The sequence below is a fragment of the Erithacus rubecula genome, assembly GCF_903797595.1.
Source record: "Erithacus rubecula genome assembly, chromosome: 18".
Lineage (NCBI taxonomy): Eukaryota > Metazoa > Chordata > Aves > Passeriformes > Muscicapidae > Erithacus > Erithacus rubecula.
This window is the reverse complement of record NC_136670.1, coordinates 3,482,843-3,497,881: the sequence shown is the minus strand read 5'-3', so window position 1 is coordinate 3,497,881 and position 15,039 is coordinate 3,482,843. Positions and strand designations below refer to the sequence as shown.

General features: G+C 41.2%; 1 protein-coding gene across 6 annotated transcripts in view; it reads right to left on the bottom strand.

The window, feature by feature from the left end:
- Window positions 1-15,039, bottom strand: part of PTPRT (protein tyrosine phosphatase receptor type T) — a 438,156-nt gene that overhangs the window by 314,719 nt on the left and 108,398 nt on the right. For all 6 annotated transcript variants that reach the window (XM_079321668.1, XM_079321670.1, XM_079321671.1 and 3 more), the window contains exon 2: window positions 14,056-14,181. In XM_079321668.1, coding sequence (XP_079177794.1) covers window positions 14,056-14,181 — 126 coding nt within the window. The remainder of the gene's footprint in view (window positions 1-14,055; window positions 14,182-15,039) is intronic.

The following is a 15,039-nucleotide window of genomic DNA, read 5'->3' as shown; positions in this document are numbered from 1 at the left end:
ATGAAGTTTTTTCTTTAATATGGAAGGTATGAACTCCCCGTTTCACAAGAAGGATGTTGGTGATTCATCTACTTCTTAAGTCTTTAGAAAAAAAATCTAAAGAGACAGCAAAAGAATTCCCAGTGTATTACCTGTGTTGGAAATGCTCTCACAGAGCAGTGCCTTGATTGAAACGAGCATTTCTGAACAGTTCACACTTATCTTTGAGCAAAAACTGAGATTTTAGCCAAATGTTTAGATCTCTTAGCTTAGAGAGATGGCTCAGGGGTCTAAGCACAATGTAAAACCTGCAGGCATTTGGTGTAAAAGTTTAGCAACATGCCAGCCTATCTGTGAAGCTGTAGGCTGAACCTGTGCCGCTTACAAAAAGTGATGAAAAAGTCAATTATTTAATTTAAACCATATATATGAGGCAATGATATCACCTTTAAGGTGGTATAATGAAGATAAAGTTAAGCTTTTTGTCCTAATAGACTGCAAATCTGTAAAAATGAGCATGATGATAAAACCTCTGGAATGCAGGGAGTGACACAGACTAGAGTCACCAGCTTCAGACAGTCTAAACCTCCCAGCCTGGGTGAGGACTTTTGGGGCTCTGTGTCACTCTGTCACCTCACAGGGTATTGGTTCTCAGCCCAGGTTATCCAGGCTGCAGTGAAGTCTCCCAAGCACTGGAATGCTGACTTCTCTTGGAGCAGTCATGGACTTCTGCTGTACCACCGAGAAACACAGCACAGAACTCCTGAAACTTAACCCCTGGTTAGCTGTATTTCCTGAAGACAGGGATGGCTCTGTCAAACAGCCTGGGACAATACTTCAAGAAGAGGATCAGAGTCAGAGCACTAATAACTACCTTGATGAGCTCATCAGCAAGAAGAGATAAGATGACAATCACTACAAAATCCAAATTTTTCCAAAGCATGTATGACTTCTGTATTACTGTCCATGTCTAACACACACGCCAACTCTGTGGATTTCACAGGAAACCAAATCTTGTTCCTGCTGGGAATGCAGAGCAGGGATGGAAGCAGAGGTGGCAATCTCTCCTCCAGGGGGTTTGAATTTCCCGCTCTCTCACACCATTGGTCAGAGCCTTAGCCCCGCCCAGCTCACTGGCCAATGGCACGGGAGCATTGCTGGCACAAAGGGATTGGCTGGGCTGCCCTGTTTGGGTTTGAATTGACCAATCACGTTCAGACCTGGGGATTGCTCACTCATTGTTCTGTAGGAGCCAGGGCTGGTCCAGCTGGGTCTGTCATGGCCAAAGTGTCTGTGCTGTGGCTGTCACATAAAAGTGATAGACATGAAAACATATCTAAACACATTGGTAAATTTACCTCATCTAGAGGTTTAAGAATGCAACAAATCCACCTCAGAGACAGATTACTTTGTGAACCCTGTGGCCCTAAATCACAGTGGATTTCTTTTTTGAAGGGGTTTGTCACTGCCTACACAGTGTGACCACAGAAGCTTCCTTACCCTGGGTTTGAAAAATCAAAGTGTTTGGGGAGGAAAAGTCTTCCCCTTCAAACACAGGATTGGAGACCATCCTCTTGTAATTTCCCTCTTGTAATAAAGGAGCAGCTTGAATAGATTATGCCTAAAGTTTAAAAAATAAATCAAAACAGCAGCAGTACTGTGAGGACATAGACTTGGCCTGATTTTGAAATCACGGTCCATTCTGCCCAAACACTAAAGCATCAGGGACAGGAAAAGCCTGATGTGTAACAGCTCCTTATTTTACAGTGAGATACGGCTCATTTGGAGCAGCAAACTAATTAATAAAATCAGAGGCGAAAGTTTCAGAACTCTCCCAACAGCACACATTAGCATATACTGCCAAGAGACTTGATAAAGTTCAAAGCTTATCTTGTAGCCTGCACGCTCCGTGTTTGCTCAGAGCAGCAGCTGGCCAAGTGATCTCCCTTCTCCTCAAAGAGCAAAATTAAATTAGATTAGATCATCTTCTCTCCCTTGTAGAATTAAGATCGTGCTACAAAAACAAGCAAATTAGCTTTTGAAATCCTGTTTCTCACTTTAAGGCTACAAGGCTGAGAAATGCTTTCTATAGCAATTCAGCTTAGCTGCAGGAGTATGTTTGTGCTGTTTTCCTGGTGAGCCGAAGGAGAGTTTTACAGATTTGTTTCTCCCAGGCTTGAGGCTGTGAGTGGCAGATCCTGAGGGCTGAAGCTAAAGAAGGGAACAGAGGAGGAAAGGTAATGGAAACAGTCGTGAGAATCAAGACACACAAGAAGTCACAGAGTCCCAGAATGGTGAGTTTAAAGGGACCTTAAAGATCATCTGATTCCACCCTCTCTCATGCACAGGGAGGGACACTTTCCATGAGACCAGGCTCCTCCAAGCCCTGTCCAACCTGGCCTTGATGGTTTAATAAGAGCTGCAGTAGTGAAGTTTGGAAGTTTCTTGGTTTGTTTCTATATAAAAACACTTCTGAGTAAAGGAATAAAACCTAGTTCCTAGAAAAAGCAGGATTAGGAACATGAATCTTACATCAGAAGAAAGGCTTAGGGCATAAGGAGACTGAAGGAAAAATGTAGGGAACAGGATTTTTTGGACTGGAAAGCTAGACTGAATAACAATGAATGTTGATGGATGGATGGTGGAAGTTTAGTTCAGATCAGCGATGCTGGATGCCAAACTCAAACCAAACACACAACAGTGAATTAAGTTCAAAGGGGGACATACAAATGAGATCCTAGACTGAAACTGTAGTTTCTAGAGCTCATTCACTGCACACCAAGCTGTGAGGTCAGCTGGCACAGGCACCCTTAAACAAACTGATAGAAACATCTCCCCATTAAGTCACCATGCTGCAGCAATCAGACGCTCTCCAGAAGTCCATCCTAGGCAATCTGTTCCAGTGAACAGCTAATGAGAACTAAGCTAAACCACTTTTCTCTGGTTATGATTCCTCCTTTGAATATTCCCATAACTGTACTGCTAAACAACTCAAAACCATAAAACTGAAACGGGGAAAGAGATTCTTCTGCTGCGGACAGATGGAGTAGTAAAAGTGGCCATGAGAAAGCACAGCAATATCCATGGCACATCTTCACTCAGCCACCCTAGACTGCAACAAATTTAGCAAGAAGTTAATTTAGCTTATAGTTTGTTTGTTTGTTTTTTAATACTCTGATTATCTCCTATTACGCTGGAGTTGATGGAGAAGGTGATTTGGGGTTCATTCCAAATTTCTTCACAGCTTGATCCTCACTACCATTATAAGATGAAGATGGTATTGCAGGAAAAAAGAAATGCAAAAAAAGTCTCATATGCATGGGGAACAAGAGGGATGGAGGGAAAGGAAGATTTTGAAGGGTTTATGTTTCCATGAATGGTGAGTTTATGGGGCAGACTCGTGAGCAGGCACCAGGAGCAGTTCTGCCATGACAATGTTCATCACGCTGCTTAAAGCTTTACTAACTTGGCTGTTAAAGAAGAGTGGCACAGAAGTAAATTTAAAAATTGATGTGCTGCATAAACTTTGAGGACATAAAACATTTGTTCTAAAGCATTTAAGATTAATCAGAAACAGCTCTGCTGTTTCATGGCTCTGAAAACATTAAGCCACTTTCTGCCTCTAAGTTGGTGCTTTTCTCATCCTGCCACATCTGCTGTGTGTGCCAGGGCTGGGTGGGAAGCTGGGACAAAACATCCTGACTCTGCCAGCATCCCTACAAGGCAATAGATGGCATTTCCAAAGATCCAAAGGATGGGTTCAGATCTTCAGTGTCTTAGAAGAATGAGATGAATCAAGGAGGTTCTTAGAGCTGTGATAAGGGTTCACCTGAGCTGTGATAAGGGTTTCTTATTCTGCTTCCCTCACTGCATACTTCTGATAAACACTGACATTTCCTTCATATTACCCCATCATGCATGCACTGTAAGTTACTCCAAAGTAGAAGACCAGAAGGAAAAGTTTTTTCCACCATTAGAAAGATAAACCCACCCAGCAAAGTGTCTTTGTTCTACCCATATGAGCTTTAACCAAAGGGCTTGACACCTTTCTGTGTTTGTAGACATTTTACAAAGGAAAAGCCAAGCATCTCAGCTAAATGAGGGCCCAAATGGCTTGTGCTGAAGCCTGAAACATCTCAATTTCCTGTGAATTCCCTCTGACTTTGCTGGTGCCATTTTTACTGCAGCTGTTCATTCAATTGAGAGCTCACATCATGAAACATGTCAGGGAGAAAAAGAGCCGATGAGAATTCACTGAATACAGCTTTTCATTTGAAAAGACCCTCCAACACACACAATTGCTTTCTGTTGCTTAATTTTCAACATTGATGAACGTAATTGCATTTATTTATCTAGTCAATACTGAAAACAAGCGATAATTTGTAATATAACAACTTTACATCTCAAAGGAATACAAGCACAACAGTTTCCAGTCCCTTCTAAAGGGGGTGAATGGCACGGAGGAGGCTGGATTGCCTATGAAGGAGAAGCTTACATTATTTTTTTTTCCCATGAAGCTATATTAATATTGTTGCTATCAACTTGCTTTTGTACATACATAAATGACTTTTGGAAAAGAGATTTAAAAGCCAGCATTTTTCATGTGCCAAATTACATGCACTAAATATCTGATACTGGCAATAGCAAATGCTAATATTTCCTAAGCATGAAAAATGAACTCTCTTTCCCCTACAAATTCTCAATAGCAACAGTTCTCACTGGAACCAGTGATCAGAGGTTGTTATTATCATTCCATCAAATAATCTGTATCCTTCTAATTAAATGGTAAAGCATCTGAAAATCTGCTCATTATAAGTCTCCATCCTGTTTATTCTGAAGCTGGCAGAAAGACAGTTGGTTCACTATACACTGAATAGGGCTTGTGGTAAAGAAACTGCATTAGTTAAATAATTTTTAACACTGCAATCTTCCTCCATAGTTTTGTACTCTGCTGCTGGGAGCCTGTTAAGTGGTGTGATGGTTGGTGACAGAAGTGAAAAACGAAAGAAAAAAGTAAGAAAGATTAAAGAAGAGAGTTCACTTTGCAAAAGAGACAAATGGGAGGAGGAAAGTGCATTAGCCAGATAATGCACTGCAGCACAGAGACCCTCAAAGACATTACACCCAGCTCCCACTGAATTTTAGGGATTTCAGGAGAATTCCACTGACTCTGTTAAACAACTGCAAAAAGCTGAAAATTCACTCAGAGCTACCAAGGCTCATGAGCAATAACTTAATGATACTTCTTACATTTCCTGTATTTTGCCCACCCTCTGTCTTGAATCCCTATTTAATGACCCAATTGCTTTCTTGGATCATGCTGAGGAGCAATTTTGCCTGATTTCCCCAACATTTCCTTTTGTAAATCCTTATCTGTCAGTATTTGTTCATTCATGGGCTTCTCCTTCCCTCTTTCAAATCTGGTCTGTCTTGACTTTGGCCACCTGTCCCATGCAGGTTTCAGGTCATTCTCCTTTTGGAACTTCTTTCTTGTTAAACCTGTCCATCTCTAGCCTATTCAAAACCTTGCAGAAAAAAGGAAAATACTCAATACAGAGCAAGTTCACAGTTTGAGGGGAGGAAAAGAAAAAATAAAACCAGAATTCTGTCTACTCAAAAATTCACTTTTCAAATGTTGTTACAAATTTCATCCCTCACTAGACCTGCTGTATTCCCTAATCCTGTCAGTTCCTTCAAAAGCACTATAATTTATCTATTCCTCCTAAAACTTCTGTTCCTATTTACTAACTGCTTTGCCTCTATTCCTTAATATCCACTAACCTCACATTTATTAATTTTAGTATTTTTGTCAGGAAGACCTTCTCAATCCCTCATTTTACCTACGCACCTTGTTTACTCCTGCAACCACATTTATTTCAATAGAATTTATATTAAATTTCATCTGTGTGGAAGAAACCTCTTTCTTCTATTTCCCAACTCCTTAAGATTTTGAAACTGTTCATGAGAAATATTTTTCCACTGGTGTGGCTATAAAATTCTCTAACTTAGCCCTCAAACACAACACAATTTTAAGACGTTGGCATCTGGACAGCATGTCCTAGCAGAGCTCAAAATAACACATTATAAAAAATACAGGCTGTGTGCTCAGATGCTGAGAGGCATCAGTTCCTGCTAGAGCAAACAGGAGCTGAGAAAAATTAATGTTTCTGTGCTGAAACCATGCAGGAGAAAGGAGTAGAAGAGCAGCTTGCTTGTCCTTCCTCCCAGGGTGATGCTGAGTGATGCTGTGGCAGTGCTTTAGAAGTGCCATGATCTCACTAATGGTGATAATGGAAAGGTCCTGACACTCACAAACAGCTCTCTTTCTCAGTAGAGGGTCAGGAAGAGACTGACAACAGTTCAGATGTACCATTTAACACATCAAGGTGCAGGAACAACGTGTGCTCCCAGCAGACAGCAATCCTTCAGGGTCATTAAAACACTTCCTAGAAGCCATTCTCATCTTTGATATTGTTTCTTTCTACCCTGTGAGCTCCCTGGAGGCTGCACATCCTTGCTAAGCTTGATTTCAGTACCAAAACACCTCCTCCCTCTAAGTGGAAGGATGGTTCTGCTGACCTCTGACAACAGCACAAGAGGAGAAATTCTCTCTCACATTCACAATGGGAAACAGATTTGAAAACTGGGATGTAGCTTCCTCTCAGCAGAAGTCTTCTAGAGTTAAATGTTCTAATTAAATCAACTTTTTACATCATTGAATAATAGTAAGTACTTAGTTAGCTAAGTGCTGATATACTTAATTTATAGATCTGCAATTTCCTCACAGACTTAGGTCAAATTTCTATTTCATCCAAAACCAGCAAATCCCATCCCAAAGGAAAGGTTTTGCTGGGTGTTAGAACACAGGAACATGAGACAGAGCAAATATTTGGGAAGAATCACTCTTAAAACTAATGGGTTTAAATTGCTACCTGTATGAAATCGGTTCTGCATGGAAGTGCTCATGGTCTTCATTGCTGGATAAGAAAGATTTTCTGCATATACAGGAGGGATTTAGTTACTGACAGCCCAGACCTAACACGAGATAGTAAAAACAAGGTGACAACACATCCCTGCAAGGGACACCTAAATCCTGGTGCTGGGCATCAGCAGCCATCACAGAATGAGTGATGGGGATGGCTTATGGTCTGCAGAGAGTAAAACAGAGCAACTGAGAGCTGTAAGTACAGCAAAAATCCCTCTCATTCCCTGCAAGGTTATATTCCTCCCAAAGCAGCATTCATAAATAGGTCAAAACTGTCCACTTTCCTGGAAACCTCAAAATTGGCATTCACAGCCACCAAAATAAACACAACACTTGCAATCTATCCCAAAAAATTCAGGTTAACATTGAGCAGGAGTGGAATTCTGGAAATTAGGAAGAATTGTTTACAACTACAAGAAAAAAACCCCAAAACACAGGAGGCTGCAGAGTAAATAGCAAAATAAAAACATATTGGGGAAACTTTCCAGAGATCCCTTTCTCTTTAGACCTTAACAGCTGAGAAATTACTTGGAGTTTATTAACAAGCCACAGACTAATCTATTTACTTGTATGGAAGTGAAAGAGTGGGGAAAAACATATTTGACTCATTCTTAGTAATTTCCCCTGCATAAAATATTTTTGAAGGAAAAAAAGAAACACAGGCAGCTGAGCCAATTTTTTTCTCCCTCTCAGACAAAACTGGATCATGATTCATCATATACACAGATGAATTTTAATTTATTCCTTTAACAAGTTTCTTTTTGTATTTTCTTGTAAGCAAGAATTAATGCACTCAGACATGGGGAAATGTTAATTTTACTGCCTCGCCTTTCAAGTTTACAAATGTTGAGTCTAACTCCTGCTGGCACCATTCTGTCCTGCAGGGAGAAGAGACAAATGCCTGACCTATGCACAGTGGGTCTCTGGCCTTTCTAGAGGTCAGCAGTAGCTTCACATCTCTCATCTCCTGAACAGAATTAAAAGATCCTGCCCATCCAGTGTGGGACCCCTGTGGGATTTGGCCATCTGGAAATCCTGGATGTTCACCTGCTAAATGAGCATTTCACAGAGCAACATTAATGATGGTGACGCTTCTGTTGTTCCAGTGAGAAGCTCAGAGACTCCTCCAGTTCCTGGAGCAAAGGAACACACTCACTGCAGTGTGGGAAGAGCCCCCCATCCCTCATCTCTGCTGCAAGAGGACAGATAGAAGTTCTGCTGTGGTTCCTCAGGGAGGTGATGCACTGCACACCCTGAACAGCCCTCCAGCTGGGCTCACTTCATGGGACACAGGATGGTCTGTAAGGCCACACTCAGAACTCCTCTGTGCCTGAAAATATCATCTTAAAACACCTATGTCTTGGGCTGTAGTACAGGATGTGCCCAGCAATGTGTATCTGTCCCCATCTGCTGCAGCCGGGTGGGGCAGTGCCCCTGATCTCCTGGCACATATTATCTGCTAATGGACCATCTTTAAACCAGCTGGGACAATCATCTTTATCTTTCCACAGCCCATTCTCCCTCCAGGAGATATCATCTGCTGCTGGCCCATTCAGTCCCAGTGCATGACTGATAAAATTCCATCATCCCACTGGGAGATGCTCCAGCCAGGGCAGGAGCCAAGCCTTTCCTACCCAGAGAAAAACTGAGATTTTGGACACCAAGACAACCTTCTTTCCACTGGATTCCAGAGGAAAGCCAGACCTTTCCACATCGTCCCTGGACCTTCAGAGGAAACTGCACCTTCTCCAGGAGCACTGCTCCAGCTGAACCACATCTGCCACTGCAGGAGGATGCAGCCACCATTGAATGGGACTGCTGCCACCACCCTGACTGACTGACGGGTGTCAGCTTGGATTCTGACTCTGGCAGTGTTTGGGATTGTTCTTTGTAATACTGTATTTCTATTTTAATTTTCCTAGTAAAGAACTGTTATTCCTAATTCCCCTATCTTTGCCTGAGAGCCCCTTAATTTCAAAATTATAATAATTTGGAGGGAGGGGGTTTACATTCTCCATTTCAAAGAGCATCTCTTGCCTTCCTTAGCAGATACCTGTCTTTCAAACCAGGACAACCACCATTCAGATGGAGGTTTAGATTGGTTCTCAGGAAAAATATCCTCACTGAAAGAGGGATCAGGCTTTGGAGCAGGCTACCCAGGGCAGCAGTAGAATCATCATCCCAGAACCATTCAAAAATATGTCCTGGAACACTTGGGACCATGCTTTACTGGTGGCCTTGGCAGTATGGTTGGATTTGATGATCTTAAAGGGTTTTTCCAAGCTAAACAGTTCCATGTGAGATAAAAAGGGCACCAATTTCTTTCACAAAATTACCCTTCAACAATAACAGGTCCCTGTTGCTCTTTGCAGAAAATGTTTTGTAGAATAAGGATGCAAAGCGAGGCCATTTGCACTCCCTAGGCAATCTACAAGTGATGTAATTCTGAATTTATCATATTTATCATTTATTCCAAACATTTTGGTAATCCATATATTCTTCATACCTACACTTTTGTTTCCTAGATAATGTCCAGTTGGAAAACAGTTGAGCAAGAAGCAGCAGTGATATGGAGCACACAGAGATGCAGATCCATGTTTATATACACTTATACTCAATTTCTCTTGGAAGAATTATAGTTTATTTCTATGAAAGTTAAGCAGCACTTGCTATAAGTGCTACTGAGATGAAAGGAAGTGAGCAGTCAGGCAGATGGGGCCAGAAATTCAGCCTCTGTGTGCTGATTATCTGCTAAATTGGAACAGGAAAACTTCACAAAGTAAACGTGGGATTAAAATCTAACAGCAAAGAATGAAGCTGCACAAAGGCACAAGACACGATGCCTTTGCATTCAGATAGAATCACATTTAATACAATTAAAGTAATTACTTCAGTCTAGTCAGCCCTGGTTAAGTCTCCGTTGGAGTTAATTAGCAAATGATAGTAAAATACTTTGAACTTTAAATGTTAAATACTTTCATTATTAATATTATTCTTGCAAGTGCTGCACGAGCAGCCAGGTCCTGGCTCCTTGGAATGCTGCAAAGTTGTGACATGGAGAATAAGAGCAGCACTTTTACCTGGTTGATTTAAAGACATTTCTTTGTTGTGTTATCCAAGCTCTTGTGTCTCCCAGCACTGCCTTGCTGAATCCTTGCTTGGTAGCACAACTTCACATAAATACCCCCAAAAAGGTGAGAAAATAGTGACTGAAGGCACAAGGAAGACAACTGAGAAAGGTTAAAAGGACTGGGTCACATTTAGTCCTGCAGAATAAAGGTTTAATGCATATTATTATATAGGAGAGGTTATAAGAGAGCAACAATTGATTATTCTCCCTATTCAAAAATAGAAAAAAAAATAGTGAGTTGCAAGCACAGAAAGGAAAATGAAGGTTTGAGAACCTCTACAATACAAAGAGTGAAACAAACAGCCCAAGAGCTGCAGAATACTCATCACTGAGGGTATTCAGGCTTAAGTAAACACCCATCTGTTCAAGCATATTTTGTTATAATCACTCCTGCTATTGTGCAAGGAGGTGGAACCAAAGTCCCACTGAAGTCTGGGGGCTGGATACCTACGATTCATGTGTTCCACATTTTTGAAACATTTATTCAGAACAACAAACATCTGGTTCTTAATCCCCCAATTAACACTGTTTCCAGCCCTAAGGAATTAATCACAGAATTCATGGGAAACAGTTTATTTGCTGGCAACGGAGTAAAACAAATTGCCTACAAACTTCTACATTGCTAATGAAGCAATTTAATTGCCTCTTTTTTTTTTCTTTTTGACATTTTAATTTAAAAAATAAAGACCAGAAAGACATCCCTGGGCAGAGACCTTTGCAGCAGTGTGTCAGCAGAGAATTACACAGCTCTGGGGACTGGGGCTCTCATTCATGGTACTGACCTCCTTTGAAGAGCACTCTGAGATCTAGCAGTGAAAAGGACTTTAAAAAGTGCTGGACAGCATCATTAGTATTCAGGAAGACACAGTTCTGTGGCTTGGTTGAATTCAAAGGGATCTGCTGGTACTCAGGAAAGCCAAAATGTTTTCCAGAGGAAAGGGCAGAGCACCTGGGGGCTGGCCATGCTTCCAGCACTGCAGGCTGACTCAGTGTTGCTGAACCAACCTAAATCCTGCTCACTTTTTGTTTTCAATAGTTCCACAGTGTAGAATTTTAACCTCTTTCAAGCAATAAAAATTAGGTAGTGTTTAAAATACAGCCCCAGCAAAGAAAATCTGCATTACCGGTGTGTTCCCAGAGCCCTGCTGGCACTCCTGCCACCACTCTCTGTGCTCTGACTTGCCTCTGGATGCTTAGTCCTCTTTGTTACCACCTCTTACACCCTGCAGCTCAGTGGATTTGCACCCTGCTTCTCTCAGCTGCTGTGGAGAAATTCAATGGAATGGAAAGTCAACCATCAGATGTTCCAGGACTCCAGCTTTAAAGATGTGCCTGCCTGTAGGGGTGGAACATGCCACTCTTCAGTTTGCCCACCTGGCTTTGCCACCACATGAATATTAAGTAAACAACTTCTATTCCCACCAAACAGCTTTTCAAAGAGTAACCAACACAAACATCACAATTCTAGCCAGCAAGAGATTCTCAATAATAGCTCCAAAAATCTCTGCCAGCTTCAGGGAGTCTGCCTGAAAACTGCAATTTGGTCCAAGGTTAGCACTGCTTGGACAGCTCTTGAGAACTTGGGGTTTGTGACACCAGGTCCTTCTGTACCCATTTCCTGTGGCTGATCATCTTCCACCTACTGATTTTGCCCTTTGTTCTCTGTGAGCAGTCCTGTGACATCCATCAGCCACATTAGGAACTACTTTCCCCTCATGCTCCTTTTAAAACCTTTTTACCTAATATCAGCACATTCCCACTTGATTTTACCTTTGCATCTTAACTTCAATAAGTTTTCTGCATTTTTTGGTTTGAGGTCTAACCTTTATTAAATTTGCAGCTGCTGGAGTATCTCTAGTTTTTTGGTGGTTTTTTTTTTTTTGTTAAACCAGATATCAAGGAAAGGGGTACACCACAAGTATTTGGAGAAATTACACTGTGATGGTTTGGGGTTGACATGGGGTTTTTTGTGTATATGCAGCAGTTTGTTTGGGATTGGGATTTTTTTGGGTTGGTTTGTTGCTTCGGGGTTTTTAATCATGCCATTCCTGGATGTTTCTTGTCTATTGTTGTTTAGATTGGATATTAGGAAAAAGTTTCTTTGTTGGAAGGGTTGTCAAGCACTGGAATGGCTGCCCAGGGAAGTGGTGGAGTCACCATCCCTGGAAGAATTCATAAAACAAGGGGATGTAGCACATGTGGTCATAAAACACAGTCGTGGAGCATGGTTTGGGGTGGGATAATGGTTGGAGTCAATAACCACAGAGGTCTTTTCCAGCTCTGGGATTTCTGCTGACCTCTCCATGCTTCCAGGGTATTTCAGATGACCATACACCTTCATAAGGAGGCCAGGAAGGGTTTACTTTGACATTTAGAGTTAACAAAGAATTGAACTCGTCCAGTGCAAGGCATATAAACCTTCCCATTTGTTCCAGATTCTCAATTGCATCAAAACTGAATTCCTACTCCTTCCCTCTGGGATCAGTCAACTCAAAAGATCTGCCATGTCTCTCTAGCTTGGCCTTTACCAAGGACACAAAATAAGGACACAACAATGAACCAAAAGCTGAGGAGCCCCAGAGATAAAATCACCATCATTTAAAACACAACAGCATCCTGAATCCCAAAATACACTCTTGCAGACAGGACCAAAACTCTGCAACTTCCCCAATTTGGGGATGCCACAGCCAAACCAAGTGGTGCCAGGTGTGACACACTCTGAAGGCTCCTATTCTGAACAATTTCCAATGATAAAATGATTTAAAACCCACTGAACCTATACAGCTTTCAGGGCTGGAGAAGCCCAGCCAGGCTGGTGTCTCCTGAGCTGTTTTTATTACTACAAGCCCCCAGGAATGGGTCTGGGCTGTCTGGCAGAGGCAGTGGCAGGGAGCTGTTGCTGTCTCAGCTCCACACCATCTCCTTGCCAGGCAGCCAGCAATTACAAGTCTCTTATCCCACTAATTACAGGCATCAGAATATGTCTTGAACATTACATTCTGTTCTTCCATGTAGCTCATGCTCTCACAGTGCAGTGCATTAACCAGAACGAAAATTTCTTTTTTTTAGGAGTGAAATCTAAGTCTTAACTGGTTGATGAAGTCTTTTTGCCACTGTGTGCCTGAAAGAGACTTGTATTGCTATTTTAGGTGGCAACCAACATGGACAAAATAGGATCTTTAGTGAACTTTGAAGTGTTTTCTTAAATCAAGTTCTTCTTCAATATAAACAAAGCATTCCACAGCACTTTAAGGCTTGGGAATTCATTCCCATATAAAAGCATCATGGTAACTTCCAATGAAAAACAAGACTTGGAAATTATTACCACAGTGAGCTCCACTAAGAATATTCCAGCTATCACAGGGAAGTCTACACTATACTCAGTACATACAGTAAATTAGAAACTCTGGTAACTCTCTGTTGGAAATGTTTTTCTTGCATATGAAAATTCTCCTGTCTCAAGTTCCAGGCTAATCAAGTATTAGCTACCACAATTAATTCTCCAGGAACTTTCTTGCCTTGCTCAAAATTGGAATTTAAAACAATCAGTTGAGAGCTAAATGGTAGCTGGAATATCCAATATTTCCACACATTTTAATATTTTACTTCTTCTGGCCTGTCTAACATGAACCTCCTCACATAACCTCTCATCCAGAAACATGCCAAGAGCTGGCTGAAGCTTGAAGTTTTATAGCCAAAGCATTTTCTCTCTGCTAAATGACAAATAGAATAAGAAATGTAAAACAATTCTGCAAGGATATCTAATGGCAAATGTTGCCAAAAAGCCACCTCACATCTATGAATTCTGTTGCCAGACTATTTTGAACACAAAAGTAACATTTTATTGCTGAATAAAATCCTATTCTGTTGTTGTGTGTATCCAGAGCCAGTACACAAATAAATAGGAATAACATCTCTGCAAGAACTACATCTCTTCATTGTTGATGAGGCTCCTACTCACCAGTTGGGACAGCAGGATCCATTGTTGGCTTTTCCCAGGTGTTGATCTGCTCCCAGGTAAATCCATTGGTTCCCAAGGCGACGCTGTAGCCACAGTTACTGTAGTGCTCATCGAACGAGCAACCACCTAAAAACAACAAAAACAAAAACATTTCTGGGTTAATCTTCTTTCTTTCTTTGTGGTAGGCCATTTACTTAGATATTTTCTACCCAGGCTTACATAGGAAATAAAAATAAATGAAACTAATTTGCTGAACATTATTTTTCATTCAGCTCCGAAGGTGATGTCTAAAAATATCTTTGTACTTTCCATGTTTTTTATCCACTGGAAGCCCTGAATTTTTTCCCTCCACACTACTGTTTCTAAGATCAGTCCCCATTATTTAAACTTGTCATTTTCAAGGACAATTCTACAGGATACCCCCATGCAGGAATATTTGCATGAACCTGTAAGTAAGATATTTTTTAAAAATCAGGAAAACGAAGGAGTGCAAATGACAAACAAGCACAACATCACTGTTCCTACAGCACTTCTTTTTGCTTTTGAGCCTTGATTTTATTTAACCTGAGTTTAGCCATCTCCTAAACTTAACAACTCAAATTTCTGTGTGGTCCATGAACACGCAGAGCTTTCTCCAAGTCTTTCAAGTCAATATTTTTGAGCATGGCTCTGTAGTTTCTGAACAGGAGAATGAGAAGCAGCAGATGTCAATTGGCATTCACACCTTTGACTAAAAAATCTTTACTGCAATTCCTGAAATACTTGGAAGAAGTTAACTCTCATAAATACATTGCCAGCTGCCTGAACACTTGTGTTCAGTGAATTCACTTGTGAATCAAGGGACATCCAGGGACTGTGGAATGAAATTTTGTATTACAGTTCAGATCTGAAACTTGGGTCAGACAGAGAAACAGGGATAGTTTATTCCCTGGGATGTTCCTACACTTGTGTCCTTTATAATCTCATGCACTTCTCCCCTCCACC